This window comes from Protobothrops mucrosquamatus, unplaced genomic scaffold (assembly GCF_001527695.2).
Source record: "Protobothrops mucrosquamatus isolate PMUCROS unplaced genomic scaffold, P.Mucros_1.0 scaffold1558, whole genome shotgun sequence".
Lineage (NCBI taxonomy): Eukaryota > Metazoa > Chordata > Lepidosauria > Squamata > Viperidae > Protobothrops > Protobothrops mucrosquamatus.
This window is the reverse complement of record NW_015387727.1, coordinates 66797-90922: the sequence shown is the minus strand read 5'-3', so window position 1 is coordinate 90922 and position 24126 is coordinate 66797. Positions and strand designations below refer to the sequence as shown.

At 33.9% G+C, this 24126-nt stretch overlaps 1 protein-coding gene across 1 annotated transcript; it reads right to left on the bottom strand.

The window, feature by feature from the left end:
* Nucleotides 1–696: 696 nt before the first annotated feature.
* LOC107293268 lies at nt 697–12246 on the bottom strand. The gene is made up of 9 exons (XM_015822415.1): nt 12222–12246; nt 11796–11842; nt 10603–10657; nt 9759–9820; nt 8585–8660; nt 4874–6387; nt 4157–4220; nt 3175–3262; nt 697–1284 (listed from the first exon to the last, which is right to left on the bottom strand). Exons 1-9 carry the CDS (start codon nt 12244–12246, stop codon nt 1170–1172), a joined length of 2046 nt encoding a protein of 681 aa, XP_015677901.1. The 3' UTR covers nt 697–1169.
* Between the last annotated feature and the right edge of the window lie 11880 nt (nt 12247–24126).

Genomic DNA, 24126 nt, shown 5'->3' with positions numbered 1-24126 from the left:
ATATTACAGTAGTATTACAATAGCAGAACACCAACACTGACATTCCCTAAATTCCGCTGAAGATATTACTTAGCCTGGTAACAAAATGTTCAGAAACCAATCCACAAGCTTGGAGAACGAACTCCAGTCTCACAAACAGTGAATACTACAGGTGACAGAAAGAATCCTGAAGGATTGGTGAACATGAATTGAAAGTATGCTCTTTGACTACTTAAGAACCAAGTGCCTCATCACTGTGTGCTACTAGTCCCCTCTCCAACACAGGTTCCTTCGTTTCCTCTCCCACTTTTTCTCAAAAAGCAAAAAAATAAGATTGAAATGACTTTCCTTCACAAGACAGCCTTATAGAATTGAGCCTTTGTTAACTGAGAACACCCAACAGTGTGGAACAGTTTAGTTGCTGTTACCCCCAAATAACAGTATCTATTGTATTTTATTTTTAATTTATAGTTTTTTCTATAAATCAAACCTTCCATACTTAGTTTTGGGAAGCCTAGAAAATTGATAAGCAAATAAAAATAAGGAAAGACTTATCCTAGGTGAAATTAACACTTCCAGAAGCAAACGTATAACAAACTCAGTCAAAATACAAACATATTAAAATGTTTATTAGACAAAGATATAAATCAAATATTAGGTACATTTAAAATAAAATAAAAATACAAAAAATGATATTTTCATATTTACTCTTTATTAATGAAATAAAGATTTTTCCTAAAGCATGAGCTTATTGAATAGTAAGTTAAAAGCACTATATAAAAACACATTTAAATCTTGATTATACCCCAACTTCCAATAACCTTTTTCTAGAGGTGCAGATTAAACAAATTAAGTACCACAAAAGATGTTTCTTATAGTCACTTAAGCTGAATAAATCACCAAGAAGGAAAAAAACAATTAACTGAACTGTTGAATTTTAGAAACAGTTTCCATTATCTCCATAACTTTCAAATGACAGAGAATAATTGGATAGAGATGGATGCTGAACTATATTAGTAGTTGTTATTTCTCTATTTTCACTGCAGTCTTTTAGGTCTATTGCCCTGTGCTAAAGCTGATGAGTTAAAGAATTTTAAAGAACTGGTGAAAATATTTTACTACCTTAATTCAGGAATATTCCACTTAATTTGTGTTCTGTTTAGAAATTACTGGGATTAAGATATATTTTGTTAAAAAATATCATTTTCCTCTCCAAATCTTTCCAGAAATGTTTCCTCATAATCCTTCTGTATGAATTCTCTGCTTCTGATTCTCCCATCATTATAGCTTAGCTTTCTGGAAACTCTAGCAAAGAAACAAAACTTGATCAAACTGATACAAATACCAAGAAAAAAGCAGCACAGTTATATTGACTTTTAACTGAAACCCTCCCCCCACTTCCTTACATCCATACATAAACAATAAACTAATGATTCTCCGATGCATTTCAAAGAAATTCATACACTGACATTAACATAAGAAGTATCATAACGCCCATCAAAGCATAATATCATGCCACTGATCTTGATGCTGTATTTCAGAAGATAATAATTTTAACTCCAGAATGTATCTTAGCATACAACATAGCAAAATAATCTTTGTTTTTAGCAACTGTCACTTGTAATATCAACAATGCATGATATACAAGAAACTCATTGATTTCTGTTAGTGAAATGTAATGATCAACCAATATGAGCTCTTAACACTAACAGCAGAACGTATGATATCTGCTAGTATCCATCACTCTTAGTTAAAAATTTTCATATGAAAGTGTTTACACTATTGTGAATATTAAAAAAATATGTTATGAAAAGTTTTGTACATCAACATATGCAGGGTATTATTTTTTTTTAAAAAAAAGTAACAACAACCCTGGACATTTGACTGAACAGAACATTAACTTAATATAATTGATGTTGATTATCTTTAGACAAGTCCACTTGCTGTTACCTGGTCTAACTAATTCAATCCAAGATAACATAACATTGTTTTCTTTTCTTTTTTATGAATTAGTTTATTTGGACTAAAGTTAAATAAGTCCCTGTATTAGCCTTTTCCCATGCATATCTTGTTTTCCCCACCACTGAAAATATACTGGGGGAGAGCACAGCTCCATAACAAAGCATATCGTTACCTGCAAAAGATTCCATTTTGTATAAACTGGGAAAAACTCTTGCCTAACCTCTTCTGAATGAATGTCAATCAATTGGGATGAAAACTATAACTGGGAAAATGTATTGACCATTTGGGAAAACAAATTGTTTCAGATAATTTCTATTATTTTACACAAGAAATGACTGTTTCACAGTAAGCTCAAATATAGTCTCTTTCCTTTATTTTTGAGTACTAAAAGAAATTAATGTCCAACTCTAGTAGTGGATAATCCCTGACTATTAATGCCTGTTTCTCTTCTCACTATGGTATGCCCATAATTTATCATTTTTCCATAAGCAATATAGCAATACTAATCATCTCAGCATATTGATAAAGGAATAATTAATCATCTCAGTGCAGTGAATAAATAAATTCAGTGACGTAGAGGAACACACAGAGATAAATAATGTTGCTTTGACTGGACCTTATTTTTATTTATCTGTGATCATTCATGATAATTCTCCTCTTCCCTGAACTGCCTGCCATTAGAGTAGGAAGGAATGTACTGTAGAAGAGGACACCAATGATCTTCTTTTGTTATATTGTATGTCCTCATGCAAGAAACTGTTTTATAATCCTACAAAACATGCCTTAGATTACCCATGAGCAACTTTTAGCATCAAAGCCACATGCAACTCCTTTGGGAGTTTTGGGACCCCTTATAACCACTCTACCTCACATTTTCCAATGTTGTGAGGTAGATTCAAAACTATAATGCAATTGTACAGTAAACTCTTCATAGTTTAAAAACAAGGAATACACTCTGATCTACCAATTTGATATGGGTATCTCTCCTGCTCACAAGGGTCGTTGATTCCCTGGACCAAATTTTTTTAGATATGATTTATGACAATAGAAAGGTTAGTGATCTTGCCTTAATTGTAGCTAATAGGGATACCTGAACATTTTGTCTCCTCCTTTTTATCCATTCACAAAGAAATATAAGAAAGGAATTGCTATCACTTTAGGTGGGATGGACAGCAATATACATTTGATAGATAAATAAATGGAATACTGGAAAGAAATTAAAATATTGCTTACTTTGGTATAACATTCTGTGACCTTCTTGAAAACTCACGACCCCGCAAACACCTGGGAATATTTTCATTCATATCTGAAATCCCAGACTCTTTGAACAAATTAGATATGGATTAAAAAGTGTCTGTTTAAATATTTTGGTTACAAATTATTTCAAAAAGAAAAAAAGCGAAGACAAAGATATGAAAAGTATAAATACTGTCTCTTTAGCAGGTTGAATAATGATTAATCTTATTGTAAATTTCTTATAAACCAAGTTAAACTAACTTCAAATGTGCAGTTCAGAAATGGGAAAAATAGTAAAATTAGTTCTATTCATAAACAAATCATCCAAATTCAGTATGTAATACACATATTGTTGCATTTACCTTCTGACACCCTTCTCTATATGATAATTCAAAAGTCAAAAATTTCATACATTAATATTCACATCACTGAAAGTAGGAAAAACAAAAGCAAATGCAGATGGATTTGTCAATCAGTGGACACACAAAGAAGTTTAAAAATAGACTCAGAAACTTCAACCCAATGATCTAATATTATGAAAAAATATTCCCAATTAGATATATTAAGAATTAGGAATATTGGGAAATAAGTTCAGACAGAACAAGAAACAATGTTGGGATGTCATTAACCCCCCCCCAATTATGAATGTGTGCTATTCTGACAGCATCTGCTGGCCCTATTTATTGTTTGTTGCTTATACTGTTTTTTATAGAGCATAAAGGATTAAAAATCTACAGTTGATCTAATATTGACATTTGAATGTTTCTTGGGATAAACAATTAATTGCCTAACTCACAGGTGTCAAACTTGCCACGTCACATGACATGTCACGATGCATCGTGACTCTTTTTGCATTGCAGGCAATGGGATAGGCAATGATGAAACCAGCCCACAGGCTGGCAGTTTGACACCCCTGGCCTAGCCTGATCAAAGAACAATACACTGCTATATAGTTTTCACTTAAATCTTTTAAACCAACCTTCCATATCAGCAATTGAAGTGGCCAAAAAGCCATGGCCTGGAGAAACAGAACCTCCGTAATTCTGAAAATTAAAAAGTTTAAAAATTTTAATTTACATCAACCTGGATTGCTGATGTCCCAGAAGAAAATGTAATTTAGCAATAAGCTTCTACCACATTTTTTTCCATTCTGCATTATTTTATAGTTTCTAAGTATCAAGCTATTTTTTGCAGACGATTTGGATCAAACACTATCCTTCATCTGCCGTACATGTTAAATCTGTTGCTTGGATACAAAGGTTTAAAAGAAAAAAAATTCTAGCATCCAAATATTAATATTCTTCCATAATCTAATTCACACATTAGAAAAGAACAGAGATAAGGAGAACTACATAGTGCCATAACATCCAGTAAGACTTAGTTTAATATTAGCCTGGGATTTGGTTTGGGAAGTCCGGGGGGGTGGGATATATTATAATATTGTGTAATACTTGTGATGTTTTTTTCTTTTTTGGAAAACAATAAAAATTTTATACTGAAAAAAAAAAGAGATTAGTTAAAAATAGTTGTGCTAAATTCAATGAAGTTTATACCTAGGTACATATAGGATTTTGTTCTGTAAGTAAGTTCATGTATTTTAGAAATGTTGCCTATAAATAAAACACTTTTAAAGGGTTTGGTACTTTAAAACAATGTTTAGGTTTGAAGGCGTTATAGAAGATTATATTTCACTTACCGTATTTGATGCCAAACTGTTTTTAACAGGTGAATGCAATGTGAACGTTGCGTCATTTCTAATGGTTTTCCAGCAAGGAAATTTCTGATTCTGTAGATTCTGTATTCTGTAAGAATTACTACATTTATTTTTTAACCTTTTTAAAGGCGAATACTGAGAATCTTCATTACAAAAATGTGCCGCTCTTTTAATTCTGGCAACAGCAGGCAGAGTTCTTATTGGAGAATTAACAAGGGCATTTACAGTTTCAGATATCTGCACTCCTTCGTATTTTTTTAAATTTGCTGCTCTTAGAAATGTTGGAATTTTGGGGAAACCTTCGGAACATAATTTCTGGTACAGATCTTCAATCGTATTGTTTGCTTTTTTAGGGAAATTTGAGGACAGCTTATCTAAACCCGAAAAATGTACGTCTGCAGAGTTTCTAGGGCTCACGTATATATTTGAACACTTAAATGGTTTCTGTGACTTTGGAGAACACAATTCCTTATATAATTTTTCAAATGCATCTTCATATTTCTTTTTATAAATGGGACTTCGGTTAACATGAAACGATGAAAAAGAATGACTTCGTGGTAGTGAAACACTGGCAGTGAAAGTTTTAATTTCATGATTTTTTAGTCCATTACAGGTTTTCACTGGAGACTTGCTTCCTTTTAAAATGGAGTTTGTTTTGCCATTCAAGGACAAACTTAAACTTGAAGTAGTTTTGAATGCCATAGTACTCAGTTCGCCAGTTTCTCTTCCTGTTTTTGGATTAAATGTTGTGTCTAAATCTACAGTGCAAAATGTATGGGAAAAATCTTCAAAACTTCGATTCTTTTTTACATCGTTTGAAGATAAAGGGAAACAAGTTGTATTATTGACCAAAAATGTTTTATCTGCACAAAGAGTTCTAGGGAAAAAAGTTTCCTCTGTAACACGTTTTCCAGTTCTTTCACTGTATGAATAATCTTCTGCAATACCAGAACAGTCTATTATCCTTCTATCTGAGTTCTGAGATACAGCAGATTCAATTCTGTAAATACTTTTTTCTGAGCATTGTATCTGACGCTTTGAATTGTAAAAAGGACTTCTGTCGCCATTACTTCCTTTAGATAATTTCTTGTTTTCATGTTTTTCAATAATGAAGCCAGGTGTCAGATTTAGTACTCTGAACTTTCTTGTTTTCTCTGTGTTGGTATTAAATTTTGCTTTTTTAGAACGACAATATCCGTATTTGTATCGCTCTGTTAATGAATTGGAAAAAGATTTTTGAGATACTTTACCGAACAGTCTGCTAAGATTTTTTACCATTCCTGGATACAAGTCTGCTATTGTGACATTATTCCACGAACAGTTTTCGTCTGCAGATTCATACATTTCTAAAAAGCTACTCTGGCCAGTTCCATTAAGAAGCAATTGGTTTTTAGGCACAATTGTCCTGTGCTCTGAATATGAAGCAGCAGAAATGGGCAGTTCTGGAGATCTCAGGGATAAAGGCGACAACTGCTTCCTCTGGATTGTATCATACCCTGTTAGATCCAATAAAATGAAGGTACAAAAAAGCAGTACTTAATATTGAATTGTTTACATTATTTAATGAAGACACTTAATATTTTCTAAAATGTCTATGATCTGTTACAATGTCACTCTATAGCTTGATTCATTGAAATAATTCATGGTATACCCTATTTCTTAATTCACTGCAGTGCTGGTTATTTATTATACTTGTATGCTATGGTAAACAAGTATAGTCCTGTTTTACTTTATAATAGATAAAACTACAAAATATAAAATAACATTGTAATACAATTATAAAACACAACAATAAAACTCTTCCAAAGTAGTGATTTGAATTATAGCCAGGAACCTATCAGCAGCCAATATGGATCCATAATACTGTACAGATATTATGTGTGTGTTGTACAAGCTTTTACTGTCCAGTATGCAAGATGATGCACTTTACAACCATAGCAGTTTCCAAGTAGTGTTCAAAAAGTTTCATTAAAAAAAATGCATATCATAGCACTCTACTCTAAAGGTGATAAAGCCGTAAGTTACTGATGTCAAGGCTAATCATCCATTTAGATCCAGTTAATTGTGTAACTATTTAATGATACACAGAACACAAAGATACCGTATTTAAAAATGATTCTTAATCGCAGAAATAAATTCAGTTAAACTTTGACTTCTCCAAAGCTATTTTATAAATTGCAGAGTCAAACGAGGATATGAAAATGTAGATTTATATATCTAAACTTAGGTCAAATATGGCACAGTATGTCAAACTGTGAAATATAATCATATCATTCTACAAGGAGAATAGAGCAAATAACTTTATGATGGAGGACTAGAAAATATTCCTGTGAGATAAAGTAGTAGTTAATAGTTTGAAAACATTTAATCCTATTAATCTGTCCACATAAATTTTCAAGTGTGTTGTTAAGTACAGATTTATTAATATGTAGCTCTAAGCAGAATCATTTTAAATTATTCTGAGTCCTATCACTATAGCAATTGTCTGCAGCTAACAATATTATGTTTTAAAGTAAAATTTAAAGGCCAGTTATTCAAACACTAATGCAGAATAAAATATTTGTGGAATTGTGACCAGCTAGTCTCCAGAATATATGTAAAAAGGCAGGACGTGGATACTGATTAAATGCATGCATGAGCATGTGTGCTGCACACAGACATTCTGATCCAATTATATAATCTACCGTACTTAAGCACTGTTTTCTCTGGTAGTACTAAATTAATGCATGTACAGTAGATCCCACTGATAAATACAAAATAATGAAGATTCATGGCACTCCCATTATAAGAATTCTAAGGAAAGATTATTAGTTGAGATCATGGATGTTTTCGCTACTTTCAGTAAAGAAAATATTAAACTAGATGGACCAAAACATTAATTCAACACAAGGAAGAATAATTATAAAGCATTCTTAATGCAAGGCAGCTAGTACAACTTTATTTCAGCTCTTGCCTGACTGTTCATTTCCTTCTATTCAGATGGTATAGACCAGGGGTCCCCAACGTCCGGTCCGTGGATCAGTACCAGGCCGCAACATGCCAGCAACCGGTCCGCACAAACAAGCAAAGCCCCATCCGTGGGATGCAGGCGGCACACAAAACCACGCACTCTCTGGCCCATGGAAAAATCTTTGTCTATGGAACCGGTCCCTGGTGCCCAAAAGATTGGGGACCTCTGGTATAGACAGATGAGCTGAAGAAAACTGAAATAGGAGAGTGGGGAATAGGGTGTATGGCAGTTTCTGTACCAGGATTTTGTATTTACAAAGATAAAAGAAAATAGGGCATAAAATAAATAAACTCCTGCATTCCTTATTGGATCCAGATCATGCAACTGCATTTGAATTTTCTTTTCTAAATAAATGTCCTAGAATTGTCATATAACATGAGATCAGTCAGTGCTTTAAAAATAATCTTACCTAGGTAGCGTATCTAACAAGTATCACGCCAAGCATTTTTTTTATGAGCCAAATTAATAAAGTTCTTGGCTAGTCAATTAGAAAGCATGAGCTTTGCACACAAAAGAACCTGAAAATCTTTTAGGACATCTGATACTGTCTTTTAATTAAAAAAAAAAGAAAGAAAGAAAATCCTAAAAATAAGGACAATTTCCTAAAAAATTTAAAAAGGAAAATAGAGAAATTTTCTTATTTTCAGTACTGTGAAGCATCTTGAAGCTGTTGCAAAGCTCACCGATTAAGGATTTATTTTCCAATTTCTTTCTTTGCTGCAAAGGAGACAACTGAAAAATACTTTTTGGTTTTGTAGCCTAAAACAAGATACACAAAGAATATAGTTAGTAAAAACATTAAACCAAATGTTGGGATACACATGTTTATTACTGTTGTTGCAGTACAAAATTCATGTAACTTGCTAAGGCAAAAAGACTGGAGAAGGACTGAAACATGCATATAAAGTGACTGAAAATCATTAAGTAAACATTGTATAGTGTGATAACACATGAAATACTATATACAGATTTCATTTCAATTTTAAAAAGATAAACATGGAAATGTAAAATAAATGAACCAGAAAAGAGTAACAAACTTATTCCCTCAGAGCAGAGGCAATGGGAAGATGCTATTATATCTATGTCCTTTTTGTGAACGTGCATCTGGTTTTGCACTATGCTGGACTGGATTAAGCAGGAATTTTTTGTGTTGCTTTCAGTAGATTTAATTTCTTATGGAAACAGGAATATGAGTACTATCTTTTAATCCTTTATAATTAATTTCAAAAGTCCTAATCTACATATCTGATAGAAATGATTGTGTAGATTGTGTCCCTTTAATAGCAATCACTTAGATATACCACTTCATAGTTTACAGAGTCAGTATATTGACCCCAACAATCTGGCTCCTCATTTTACCGACCTCGGAAGGATGGAAGGCTGAGTCAACCTTGAGCTAGTCAGAATCAAACTTCTGCAAGTGAGTACTGTAGTGAGTCAGCCTGCAATACTGCATTCTAACCACTGTACTATCACGGCTCTTATAGAAAATATATAAAAGTTTTATAATATGTTGAAATTCCCTGGACAGGAATCAGACCATCGATAGAAAAATATGGACTATACAGCTTGTTTAGTGACCGTTCACAGTTATGATGGAATAAAAAGTAATTTACAACCATTTTTTTCATTTATGACCTCTGAAGGTTTGTACAGTAGAGAAAAAGTGAAGTAGGATTGTAGGCACACAGTTCCAGTTTCATTTAGCAATTGCTACGCTAAATGACCAAGTTGCCACTCCCAATTGTGATTTCTAAACAAGGACTACCTATATGTCCATGTCCATTTAGGTGTATGACACCTAAAATAAATATCCTAATATTGTGAGCAAAATTTTATTTTTATTTATACTATTACCTGGATATGTATATTGGCCAACTGACATTTAATAGACGCCAACTCAGCCTTCCCTTTGCTATCTGCAATTCAAAATTAAATAAAAGTTATATTTTAGTCAGCATAACTAATACCAAGATTTTAATTTTTCATACAGGATTTTTTCACTTTTTTAAAAAACACATAAAGGAAAGATTTACTCTTCTTTTGGTAGCTATCAAAAAACAAACATTATATTGCTGCCAATATAAAAAACGTACATCAAGCATTGTGATTACCATGGTCTTTAAAAGCCTTTCATTGACAAGTAATTGTATAACTAGAATAAAGAGTTTTCACTTAAATTGCCTGGTTGTACTGTCATTTTTTGAGAAATGTACGTGGGAGGCCATGAGTGAATGTCATACAGAAAGCTTTCAAATCAAGGTTTAAAAAAATAATGACACAAATACAGTAATCTGAGTTATTTGAAGAATGGATAATGAATTAGCAACACATTAATGATTTAAAAGGGTAAAAGGAGCTCTAATTTCATATGTGTCATACAATTCTTAATTACAGACTTAAATACACTTCAATCCAAATACTACAATCTGAGTATTTCATTCGTACAAAAAGATACCAAAAATGTTGCTTAAAACAAAAATAAAAATTACATTTTTGGCTAAAATTCTTTGATTCATTAATTCACAGGATGAGGTTTATGATGCACTGGTATTATTAAATATAAATACAGTATGACATATAGGAATTGTCTTTGCATATCAAGTATCAGTTAAATGCATTTTAAAATAAGTTTGATCCATAATAAAGCATGTGTAGATAAGCTGAAAGTAATTTTCAGGGTTACATGTTTTGTGCTTACCTGGACTGAGTTGACTCTCTTCATTTAAGTTGGTGAACTGGCCTTCCTCAAATGTCTTTAAAAACCCAAAATTACAAACATTGCATTAACTTCAATTAGCGTACAAAATCAGTTTTAGTACTGAGTGACAAAGAAGTTAGTACAAAGACTAGTTATTACAAAAATAGTTTCTCAGAATGTGTGTGCATACACACAAATGCACACATGTACAATATTCTGAAATCAATTATGCACTACCTTACAAACTTAGATTTTTTTGCTCCAAAATGCTTCTATACCAATTTCTTTTTATGTTTTCCAAACATATAGAAGAACTATCTGTTGCACCAATCACTTATGTATTTGTAATGTTGCTGCTAATTATATGATGAGATAGGGGAGAGGAGGAATCAAACAAAACTATACTTTGCTGACTTAATATTTATTTATCAAATTTATTTGCCACCCATGTTGTGTTTCAGGCAACTCTGAGTGGCTAATATTATATTGCATTAATTTCCATTTTTATACAGGACAATGCCACAAGGAGAAACAGAGACAAAATGATCTAGCTTTTCAGGCCTTAAATATAAATATACTAATGTTTACATAATAGTCTTGGGCAGATCCTTCAATAACTTATAAATAAAATGCCCCTATGATTTATTCAAGAGGATTCTGAAGATTCCTCATAATTTTTTTGCCTATCAGGCTATTTCATTTTGCAATTTATCAGAAATATTATGTTTTAAGGCTACTTGGGAATAAGAGCCAATGTGGCAATAGTAGAATAATAGTAGAATAGTAGAATTAAAGCTATGAAATCCATAACGAGATCACCACTTTTCCAAGTGGCTTCTCATATAAGCTCTGTTGTAATATTTCGATAAAACAGTGATAAGCATTACTCATCTATATATTTTATATATTATTCTTTATTCACAATTAAAAAGAAATAGGTTTGTCTAATAATTGGTACAGTTAAAAATATAAGATCATTCTGTAACCTAGTGTACTATTTTGGCTATCAAAATCACAATAAAAATTAAATTATCAGGTGAAGAAAAGGGAGAGGGAATCAACAAATAAGTGTTTAATTTTTTTAAAAAAAATATGGTGCATGGCAGTAAAAATGGAGAATGAGAAGATGCATATACCTGCAACTGAAGAAAAGAGTTTCATATTACTGTCTCTAAGCTACTGGCAGATCATACCTGATCATCTGTAGAGTCTTCTTCAAAATCAGAATTCTGCTTTTGCACTTAATTAAAAAGACAAATTTTAATTAGATATGGGCATCTGAAAATAAAATGTCATCTTCAATGGCATTTAAAGTCAGTTCATACATACAAACCAGACACTTATTTTATTGATGAACATCTTTCTTACATTTAGAACTAAGTTCAAAATACTCAGTTCATTTAAGCATCTTATGTTTTATATAATGATATGACTGTATGGTTTAAACAGGAGATTGGTTGATATTACCACATTATGTTATTACACCTGGGCAAAGAGTCAAGTATTAAAGACTGGACAGCATATACATCTATTTTTAAAAAAAGACTAAATAAACAAACTTTCCATTAACCTGATTTAGCAGTTGAGCTCAATTCAAAAGCAATTTGACTTATATTTACCAATATAACCAAAAGCTACCAACATTTTGATATATCTTATTATCTTTGTGATTGAACGAAATCCTAGAATTGACAACAAAAAGTTCAGTTTTGCTATATATAGAACAATCATCTATATTTTATTACAGTACTTAATTTACTGATATTTTATCTTTGGATAAGGAATTCCAGATTACCTCAGAGTTTGAATGGTTCTGTAAATTCTTAGGGGCAATTAAATAAACCAGGAATCCTGGTTCAGCAGCAGAGAATCACATGGCAATGAAGTATATTTTTTAAGAAAAGTCTCAAGCTCTCATGCAATTTATCATTTTCTGTCACTAAACAACTCTTAAGAATATCAAGACTATTAAAAGCAAATACCAATATCTTATGATAGAATTTGCATAACTTTCAAAGTAACTACTGAGAAATCTACACATAACTATTCTTAATTTACACTTATTGAGCATAAGTATCATAAGCATAAAAAGAATTATTAATTTCTGCACATAGTTGTACAAATTCATTGGTCTATTTCAGTGGTTCTCAACCTTTTTAATGCCGTGACCCCAACCGGTCGTAAGTCGAGGACTAAACCGGTCGTAAGTCGAGGACTAAACCGGTTGTTAGTCGAGGACTACCCAACCGGTCGTAAGTCGAGGACTTTCCCTGCCCGGGAGCGCCGCGCATGCGCGGTTCCGCCCCCTGCACCGGCCGAGGCATAGCTGGCAAGCGGCAGAGACGGAGCAGGCCGACCACCAGCTGGCCCAGCCCAAGGGAGGTAAGGCACCCGCCAGAAAAGGGGAAAAAATGGTGGACAAAAAAAATGGTGGACAAAAAAAATGGCGGACAGCCTTGCTTGGCGACCCCCGTGAAATGGTCGGTCGACCCCAAATGGGGTCCCGACCCACAGGTTGAGAACCACTGGTCTATTTCTTTGTTTTCTGTCTTGTCATCACAACTTTTGTCTGCATTTGCTAACCAATTATCCAAATCTTGATTTTTTCTTTTATATATTACAATCAAAGGCCAAATTCTTTCACAATGTAAGACAGAGATATTATGAAATTTCAAAACCCTTTTCTTACCTATGTTTTCCTGGCATTGTATACTGTTCTGTGGTTTTAAACAAAGACTTCAGTTAATGAATTCCTCTATAACAGTAATAATAAGACAATTCTTTGCTTGAAAACGTTGTTGTTCAATAACAAGCTGCATATTCCTATGGGGCTTAACAAGTTTTAAACCAGCTAACCTTACATAAGCTGTCAATGTTGCTGAGATACTTTTCACTTGGGACTGATCTTCTCCTATACACCTTGTTCAAGATACTGTATTCCTTTCCTTACATTACCAGCATCCACGGGTCCAGAGAAGAAAGGGAGAGAATCTAGACAAATGTTTATCTACAACTTGAAACCACTAATTTTATGTGATTTAAACTAACTTCAGCATTACTGTACTAAAGACATTTCTTTTGCTATAACCTGTTTGCAGTGGTAGTGAATATCTTAAAAAGAAATTCATAGAAAGTGTGATTAAGTTGCAAGTAGATCTCAAGCCTACCTTCTATTGCTTCTGAAACATCAGTTTGGTGGAATTACATATTTAAACTGGGAAAATTACAACTAGTATAAACCAGTTTGTGTCCAAAAGAAAATTGGAAAATCTGTTTAAACTATAAATTCCAATTTGGTTTTGGCAGCAAACTAGTATTTGTAGTATTTTTTTCTTTCTTCCTCTGTCAATTAAAGTTCAAACAAAGTTTTAGGATTCTATTATATAAATTACAAGACCTGATTCTCTGAAATTTTACAAATTGTTTGACCTACTGATTTTGGATACCTTGTAGAAGCTCAACATATCTCTCTAAACTAGGAAACTATACTAATAAGAACATAGGAGCAATATCCATCCAATAGGAGGCTCACACATTTAGAAGGAATTTAGTGATCTGTCTTTTGATGAATAAATATTTAGTTTTGATTGCAACTCATAGTAAACTAACTTTAAGATTATATGTTTGCAAAATTATCTATCAGTATAATTCCACTTATATAAACAGACCTTAATTAATCTATATTAGTCTTATTCATCTACTAATGCTCAAACACAGAGGAAAACTATTAGGAGATGAATTGTATTCAGAACAATATTCAGAAAGTAACAAGACTATCTGGCTTTCTTACTTGGAAAAGTAAATAACAAGTTTTAAAAACATTTATTCTATTATAGTAAATTGATTAAAGAATGTCAGGTATTACAACTATGTTTGAATTTCATCATTAATCATTACAAAAACAACAATGCTATCAAATAAATACAACTTACCTCCAGAAGTTGTGGGTATTCCCACACTGGAGGTTTTTAAGAAGAGATTGGACAACCATTTGTCTGAAATGGGTTTCCTGCCTGAGCAGGGGTTGGACTATAATACCTCCAAGGTCCCTTCCAACTATTATTGCTACCTCTAATCATCTATGCAATGCCTATTTAACAAAGGTTGAATTACAATAATTTAAATTGGATATTTTATTATTTGTAACCATCAAACAAAATATATTTATTTTCTGTATACTTAAAAAAACCCTGCTGAAACTTTATAACTTCAGAATCAATATAATAATAGACAAATACCTAAAACTGATGAATAATATACCGTAACTATGAACTCACTTTGGCCTCTGAACTTTAAGGAAGAGTTAGTATAGATTAAAAGCCCTACAAATTAGCTCCATCTTGACTAACTTCTGAATACCAGCAGGTACCTTCACATCCAACACAAAATGTTTAGATTTTTAAACCTGTTCCCAACAACTTAGAAATAAATTTCATATTAGCAATAACAAGGTTAAAAATGAAAGGCATACATATTAATACCTCATAAGACACATCTAAAATTTTATCTTCTCCCCAAATTCTTGGTCCTATAAATTGCAAAAGAATAGATAAATGAGTTAGAATACATATTTCTGATTAAGATTGTAATCTTATATAAACTTCAGTTAGGGCAAAGTCATGAATTAGAGATCTCATCTGGGGTAGGGGCTAGACTTCCTCCCAATAAGGAATGACCACTCCAGACTATGACAGAAAATTGGAAATTAGTTTTTATTACAGTATGCAAGGAGAAAGCGCTGTATAATAATCAATGAGCAAAACTTATTTTCCATCTCTATTCACTTTTTGTATGTTATGTATAATAATGGAAACCTTAGTTCTAGGTTGCTTCTCTCCTTGATTAATTTCCATCCATTGGTTCTTGTCTTGCCTTCTGATGCTTTGGAAAATAGTTTGTCCCCGTCATCTTTGTGACAGCTCCTCAAACACTGGGACACTGCTATTATATCTTTCCTAGTCCTTTTTTATTTTATTTTTTACTAAACATACCTAATTCCTGCAACCATTCTTCATATGTTTTAGCTTCCAGCCCTCTAATCATCTTTGTTGCTCTTTTCTGTATTCTATCCTATTCTATCCTATCTGCTGTAAATTGGCATTGGAACTGAAACAAAAATAGGATAAGAACAACTTCGATTTATTAACTGAAATTTAGATTCCTTGCAGATAAACTTTATGTCATCGAGAAGTATGAAACTGGATCCCAAGTTCCTGTGTTATATTCAGATTTAAAGTAGTAAAGTTATGAACATTTTCTATTACCATCTGCTTTGATCCTACATTACCCATGACCTTAAATTACTTCTCCATGCATATTTAACTCTAGCTGTCATTTAAGTATTTCAAACAAAAAACCCCCATCCAAATCCATAAAAAATATTTATGAAATTTAGCTTGATTGCCTGAGCTGGATTTTGGACCAAATTTCAATCATGTTCTATAATATATGTTAAGCGCACATATATGTGTGTTCAGTACATCCTTTTCTAGGAAAAGCCATAACTGGTGTATCAGTCAGAGTTATGTAGAAGTCCTCCTGGGTACAGTATTCACCTGCTCTTCAAGCAAGAACCCAAGACCAGGAGGACTCCCAGATGTGAATCTGTGCGTTCCAGGAAGCACAACCTCTTCAAGAACTAAATATGGTAATCAACAGCCATTTTCTCATGTTTGGGTTAAGTATGACTCTTTTTCTCCAAATTCTGATACTCTCCAGATATTGATACTGTCCAGACATCCATATTTCCCAATGGGCCTGGGATGGAGATGTATACCTGAGTATCATCAGCATACTTATACTTCAGCCAAGGTGACAGATGACCTCTCCCAGTACCTTCAGTTATGTCTTGGAACAGAATAGGCAAAAAATTAAACAACAGTGCCCAGGGATCTAACCTATTTCCTGAATACCTTCTGTATATGCTCAGTAAAGAAGCATTAGAACAATCTTACCATTGTGCCTCTATCTCCCAGTGCTTGCACTGTGGTTGACAGTATTTAATGCCACTAAAATATCTAGGATAACTGCACCACATTTGTCTAGTTTAGTATAGCAAACTATTGTATGTTTGTGTTGATTCTGCAATATAAGCTTCATAATGTAGGATTATATTTTGATTTTCTATTCATATTAATGTATTTGATTTCCTTACTATCTTGTTTCAAATTGTACAGGAGGACAATTTCTTACCTAAATATTTTTATATAATAGAAGCTCTATTCTTAGTAATTTCAAGATATGAGTATGTGTTCACATGTATACACATACACACATGTAGAGAGAGAGTCAGACAGATGTATGCAATAAATTTTGCTAATTTTTCATTTTATTCTTAAATAAGATTCAACATATTTCTCTATTTGTATAGTTTTAAGATAAAATATAAATATAGTAATAAAATAAGGTAAACATAATCTTACCATCCTGTGTCTGATAAGTCAATGATTTGATAGAGACAACTATATCATCCTCAAAGGGAAAGTTGTACTAAATTAAGAAAATATGACATCAGTTTTGCATGTTTTCTAACTACTAAGTAGATCTTTTAAAGAAATTTTTCAAAACACGTGTAGCCCAATGGGATTAGAATTTCTATTGAAGATGGACTTTGCCAAAGAAAATCTATACCCCATTTGAAAACTGTGTTACTTACATTCATGTGATGTGGATCACATGAAGACTTTCAAATTTGGGTTGCAGAAATTCATATGATCGCCGTTTCTGTCACCATCTAGGAATCAACCCCCCCTTTTTGGTGCATTCCAAAAACGGTCACCTTAGTCTGGATTATGTGCAGTCTAACTATACAAACCCAACATTATGTTTTGCGGCTAAACAACCATCTATATTCCTGAATTTGATGAAGCAATTATACCAAGGAACTAAGTGCGCATGGCTGTATGTTCAACAAACCGCAGTAAAAGCACATCTACTTCTGCTCAGTTTTGGCCCATTGGCCTAAAATACCTAAACAGACTTCTAAACCGGAATGCTCTCCATTCCTCCATTCTCATGCAGGAAGAACGATATAATAATGGTAAAGTACAACCACTGCCGCCACCACCACTACTACTACTACTAATTCAAGAGAGGAAGGAGAGGACAGCAGTGTTACTTGTCATCATGAAATCGGTTTGGAAAAGGGACCAGCAGGGTAGTCATCGCCAAAGCCTTGGACCCTGATAGCACACTTGTAACCTTCCCACGCAGTTCCGATCCTCTAAATCAAAGCCGTTTCAACGACGCCGAATCCTCATTGTGCTTACCTTTTCCACAATGCTCTTCATGGAAGAGGTGAAGCGGTAGCGGCTCTGCCGCAAACGCCAATCCATGGTGCTGTTGCTGCTTCTTCTACTTCTAAAGAAAATAATAAAGATACTCCCCTCTCCTCACTCTGTCCAGGTCAATTGCCCCTAATTTGCAGGCACCCCCACCCTCCACCACCTTCGGTTGGTCCCGATACACCAAGGCCGGAACTCGAAACCGAAAAAGAAAAACCCGCCCGCTCCCAATTCAAATATAGCGCCATTCCAACCCCCGCAAGACTTTTCCGATTCTTTACTCCGATAGGCGGCTTCTCACGTCGCTTTCTGCAAGCGGGCCCAATCAGAAGGCTAGAAAGTCATTCTGATTACAATCTTTCTGTTTGAACGTTCGGGCGTCCATTTCTGCCTTCCAATCTTCTCTCGTGGGCGGAGACGGGAGTGAAAAGAGAACGCTTGAAATCGTCCTATATTTCTTAGGCAGGAATTCTCTAAGACAATTTCATTTTGACCACTCTGAGCCAGTGTTTCTCAACCTTGACAATTTTAAGGCATGTGGACTTCAACTCCCAGAATTCCACAGCCAGCAATGCTGGCTGTGGAATTCTGGGATTTGAAGTCCACATGCCTTAAAATTGTCAAGGTTGAGAAACACTGCAAACTGACACCGAAAGACTGCATATATGTTTGCTGGAGGTGGGCTGTGATTTTCTTCGGTGCGGTATTAGAAATAATGAGAGTATTGTGTAGGTCATCTAGTCCAACCCCTTGCTCAAGAAGGAGACCCTAGTTATACCATAACAGCCGGCTGCATAATCCTCCAAGTTTAAATTTAGCTGTACTTTGGGACACGTAAAATAAAGAGACGTGGATGGCACTTTAAGGATTAAGTTCTTTTCCCCTCCTTCTCCCCCCCCCGCTCCGACAAAACCAGCTAATTTGGGATTTGATTCTGGTTTTTAGGTGAAAAGAAATGACAAACGATAAGAACTTCCAACTAGGAAGAATCTTCATTTTAAAAGTATCTCAGTGAAACATGTACTTGCACATGTATTCCACCAGAAGCAATGTTATATGAAAAGATTCTAATATATTAGAAGCTATTATATTATACTTTTGATGAATACAGAATTTGTCAAAATTGTTCTCTGCATGAAAATAAGTGCATTGTGCATGAAGTGCGATAAAACGACGAAAAACTCAGTTATAGCTTAAATGTATGGTAAATGTCAAAGTAAGAATTTGCTACACTAATATCAAAATTTTATATTGCTAGGTTAATTTGTGTAGTGTGAGAGATTACAGATACTGACTAGCTGCCCTAAAGTTTTAACAAGATGTGTAAATGTAATAACATCTAAATATATTCTAAATAATCATTTTTTAAAAAAAAATATGGTCACCTTTGCTGTTTTTAAATGCTAAAAACAATATAGATATATGCAGATGATATAGTCTAGTTGTTTGGAAAGAGAACACTGGCCACTTTATCCCTTTTTTGTAATATTAGTATGTAAAATTCCACAAACTTTTATATAATTCATCAATTTGACAGAATGTTTGATTTGGTAGTACTTTTTTTAAAACAAGTAATAACCAATTTTAGACTAAAAGAAGGTAAGTAAATTAAACAGCTCAGCGCATGAATCAACATTTTGTTATTCAGAGAAAGTGAAATAACTGGCTGCTGATTGTTGTTTGGACAGAAAACAGATACTGAGACACACATACAAACATACACATACAGTATATGTATGTAGTTTATCAAAGTTTTACACCCATCTCGCCTAAGTGACCTTTGAAAATAGCTACATTGAATGAGTTGCACTGCCACTTAAGATTCAATCTGTTGTTTATTTTTTTTCTTGAATCCACAAATGGTGCTGAACATTATGACCAAAAATGTAACTCTATATTTCCGTTCCCTTTGATCCCAGGGATAGCAAAGGAATAAACAAATGATAATTTTACCATGTAATTATTGCAACAGCCCTAAACTACTCTTAAAACATCACCATTTACAATATTGGGATAGAAGAATAAAGAAGATTTGATAGAAAATAATAATAAACTAAAGCTGCAAACTCTTCTCCAAGCCTCCCTTCCCTTTTTACTTTACCTCTCGTTTCTGCCCCTGGAAGCTAAAATAAAAAATTGCTCCTGAGGAACAGTGCTTTTTTTCTAAAAAAAAAAAATGTGCTGGAACTCACACACGTTATACAACCCGCCTTGCCTACCCTACAGGGTTCCATCCAAAAAAGGTGCCGGAACTCCGTTCTGGGCGTTCTATGAGAAAAAAAGCTCTGCTGAGGAGTAAAATGAGGGGAAAAGGAGGGGGGGATGCGTATGTGTCTGGAGCACAAACAGTAGTATCCTTTGAAACATTTTTTAAAAGAATGTGTGTATGTGTGTATGTTTCTATGTATAGGAAGGAACAGACTGTAGTGGGTTCACTTATTCCTCTATGACTGAGCCCATCTGGTGATAGGTTGGCAGTTGTATATTGTTAGAAGTAAGTCTTCATCCTGGTTCATCCAAGCCGGGAATAAATAAGCAAACATGGCGACTGCTTTGGGAAGAAGGTTACAGTTTATTGCAGAAGACAGATGGTCCTTGCAAGAAGCAGCAGAGGAGAAGAAAGAGAGCGAGCACATGGGTAGAAGGGCTTTTATACCCCCTCCCAGCCCTGCTTGGAGTAGTTTCCTGTTCCTGTGACATGAACTTTGAGGCTATTTCTGAGTGTTTTTCTAGGCCTTGATATCTGTGGTTTAATCCCATTATCATATCCTGATTCCCAGGTGATGGGGCTAATGACTCTTAAGAGCTTCTTTTCTCTTGAGATCCCTGGCTCCAAACTTCCTGATGGTTCCACATCTGCATATGTATAAGACTAGCTACTGCTTTGGGCAAAGAGATGAGGCCAGGTTTGGTTTCTGCTTTTCAAAAAATGCTTTTAAAAATCCTTTTGGTGAACAATATCTTTCTTTCTGCCTTTTTAATATTTCCTTCTCTGGGCTAACTTCCCACAATATCCTGGCTATTTTTTTCTTCTGTTCAATCATGTCTGATTCTCAGAAACTTCCAGGGCAAGTCCCTGTGGTTTCTCAGAAGTCCTTTGACATTGTCTCCTTATTAGGCTGAGAGAAAGTGACTGGCCCAAGGTCACCCAATTGACTTTATGCCTCAGGTGGAACTAGAACTCATACTCTCCCAATTCTAGCCTACTACACCATTCTGGTTAGGATATATTCTGTGTATATCCTGTTAGTATTTTCAGTTACATTGACCAACAGGAGGCACCACATGGGATTTTGCCCATGAGGCTAGTCAGATGTTATTTTATGGGCTGAAACCTTCTGGGAATTGAACTCCTAGTTCTGCATAATTAGATAACTATATACAGTGCATATCAATAGTACTATATATTATCTACTGTATAAAAATAGAAAATTCTATTCTGCAGAAGTCATATGCAGAAGTCATGTAAAAGTTGTTATATGAGAACTTTAAAAGAATATGGATTGTACAGATTATTCAGATTTTATCATTTTTTGATACTGCTGAAAAATCAGCATTTCATAAGTTTAATTCCTAATAGAGGGCATATGGACTGTAAAGATCCTTTATGTAGCATTAGTAATGTAAATATATGTAAATGATGTAAAATCAGAATGACCTACTTGTGCAAAGTAACAGGAGTGGAAAAACGTAGGGCTTCTAACAGAAAATTTACAACATGATACAACATCTAACTAGACTAGTGGCCTATTCCCTAGTAATATGCTAAAATCTGAGGAATTTATGATTCTTTGTTCCTACTTCTTCTGGAATTACAACCAATTATCTGAACATTTTTCCTGTTTTCCCAGTTCTTGTTTCAACTTTCCAGATTTCTGCCTTTTGACTAAAAAAAGAAATCTGGGAGAGGAGGGTTAGCAAAATGTGCTAAGGTTTATTCCAGAGAAGTGTGTACAGGTTATCCTCGACTTATGACTGCAATTGAGCCCAACGTTTCTGTTGCTAAGTGAGACATATGTTAACTGAATTTTGCCCCGTTTTACGACTTTTCTTACCACAGGTTACCAAAGGTTGTTAAGTGAATCACTGCAGTTAAGTTAGTAACATGGTTGTTAAGTGAATCTGGCTTCCCCACTGACTTTGCTTTTCCGAAGGTAGAAAAAAGGGGATCATGCAACCCTAGGACACTGCAATCATCATAAATATGAGTCAGTTGCCAAGCGTCTAAATTATGATCATGTGACTGTGCAATGCTGCAAAGGTTGGAAGTGTGAAAAACGGTCATAAGTCACTTTTTTCAGTGCCGTTGTAACTTTGAATGATCATTAAATGAATCCTTGTATTCTGTCCCTTTCTGGCATTACTTTATCATGGAGGCTGTAGTTTAGTGAATGTTGGCTAACTATTGATGACAATTACAATGATCAGTTACATAGAAATCCTTAAACAGCTAATAATCTGAGGAAAATTTCATCTATTCAGTTTAATTAGAAACAGAGAGGGTTTTTTTCTATATTTATTTATCAACAAACAATAAAACAATACAATAGAAAACAACACAATACAAAGAATGAATTCTGAGAAAGTTCAGGGAAATGAGATTTCAAAAAGAGGTTCATTTTAATAAAACTACACAGAGTACAGTTGTAAGGAACGCAGAAAAAAAACTAAACTGTAATTTTTAAAGCTTACGATGATAACAAAAAAGCAAGAGATTTTAAAAATGTAGCATTTACACAAATTGACATGTACTAAGGAGGTTGAGGGACACTAAGTATAGTTTAACCTGAGAACAGACAGTTAAATAGGATGCTTTCTGGGTAGGAAAGAAAATATTTCTGTTTCAGGAGAGAAACAAGACTTTTGGGCATTGTCAAGCTACTTTCAATAGCTTAGCACGGTGAAGATTTATTTTGGACTTTCTCACTTCTGGATTTGGGAAACTGTCAATAATATGTCAGACAGAAAAAAAAATGTGTGCCCAGTTTTTCCCCTCTTCCTGGACTGAAGAGAGGACAATTTTTAGCATTAGTTTATAAAGTTAGGAAAATTACTTAGGTGGCAAATCTGAACATAGGAATTACATATTGTTCTAATAATGTCTGAAGATTTCATCTTTTTTTCAGATTCAGAAAGCTTTTAGAGCCAGGTATAGGAGTGTGCGTGCATGGCTGTATGTATTCTTGCACCATTACTGTAAAGGATGTTGTCAGAAGCCAATAGACAGAAAAAGGAAAGTTTTACTTGATATACGAATATGTAATTTTGGAATGGTTGAAACTGCTTCTTCAAAAGCAATAATAAGAAAAAGATATGAAAGCAGGAAAGAACTCTAGGATTTAAGAAGAGGTAATTTTAATAATTACCTTTAAATTGTTTTATTGTTAAATATATGTTTCATATAATATATTGGAATTAATCTTTGATAGCTGAAGACAAAGTTTTGAAACGCATCCTCTGAAATGCATCCTTGTAATTATTTCCTCAAATTTGTCTCATTTCATCATCAGAATAGAGCTGGAAGGGACTTTGGAGGTCTTCTAGTCCAGCCCCCTGCTCAAGCAGGAGACCTGACTCCAGAAGTGGTGAATGCTCCAACACTGGAAGTTTTTAAGAAGAGACTGGACAGCCATTTGTCAGAAATGGTGTAGGGTTTCCTGCCTGAGCAGGGGGTTGGACTCGATGACCTCAAAGGTTCCTTCCAACTTTATTATTATTATTATTTCAGACAAATGACAATAGTCTCTTCTTAAAAACTTCCAGTGAAGGCAAGCTGTTCAAATGGTTAATCATCTTCACTGTTAGGAAGTTTCTTCTTCATTCCAGGTTGCTTCTCTCCTTGATTAGTTTCCATCCATTGTTTCTTGTCCTGCCCTCTGGTGCTTTGGAAAATAAATTGACTTCCTCCTCTTTGTGGCAGCCTCTCAGATACTGGAATACTGCTATCATGTCCCCCCTCCAATTTCATGATAATTTTTTTAAGTGATTTCTTTTTTTAACTGTAAACCTTTAAAAACCAAACTATTACATCATGTTAATTTATATTTGAAATAATTCCCATAATACCAAAGTAATTAACTGCTTTTCCAAATAATTATTTATATTTAAATAACTAATGTTAAACTAATTGAGGTATTAATTAGAAATTTTACTCCTATTTTTAAACTGATTAGTGTAGATATTAAGTTAATGCAAAAACATACTTCACCCTAAACTGATCTGAATAGGCCAGTCCTATATA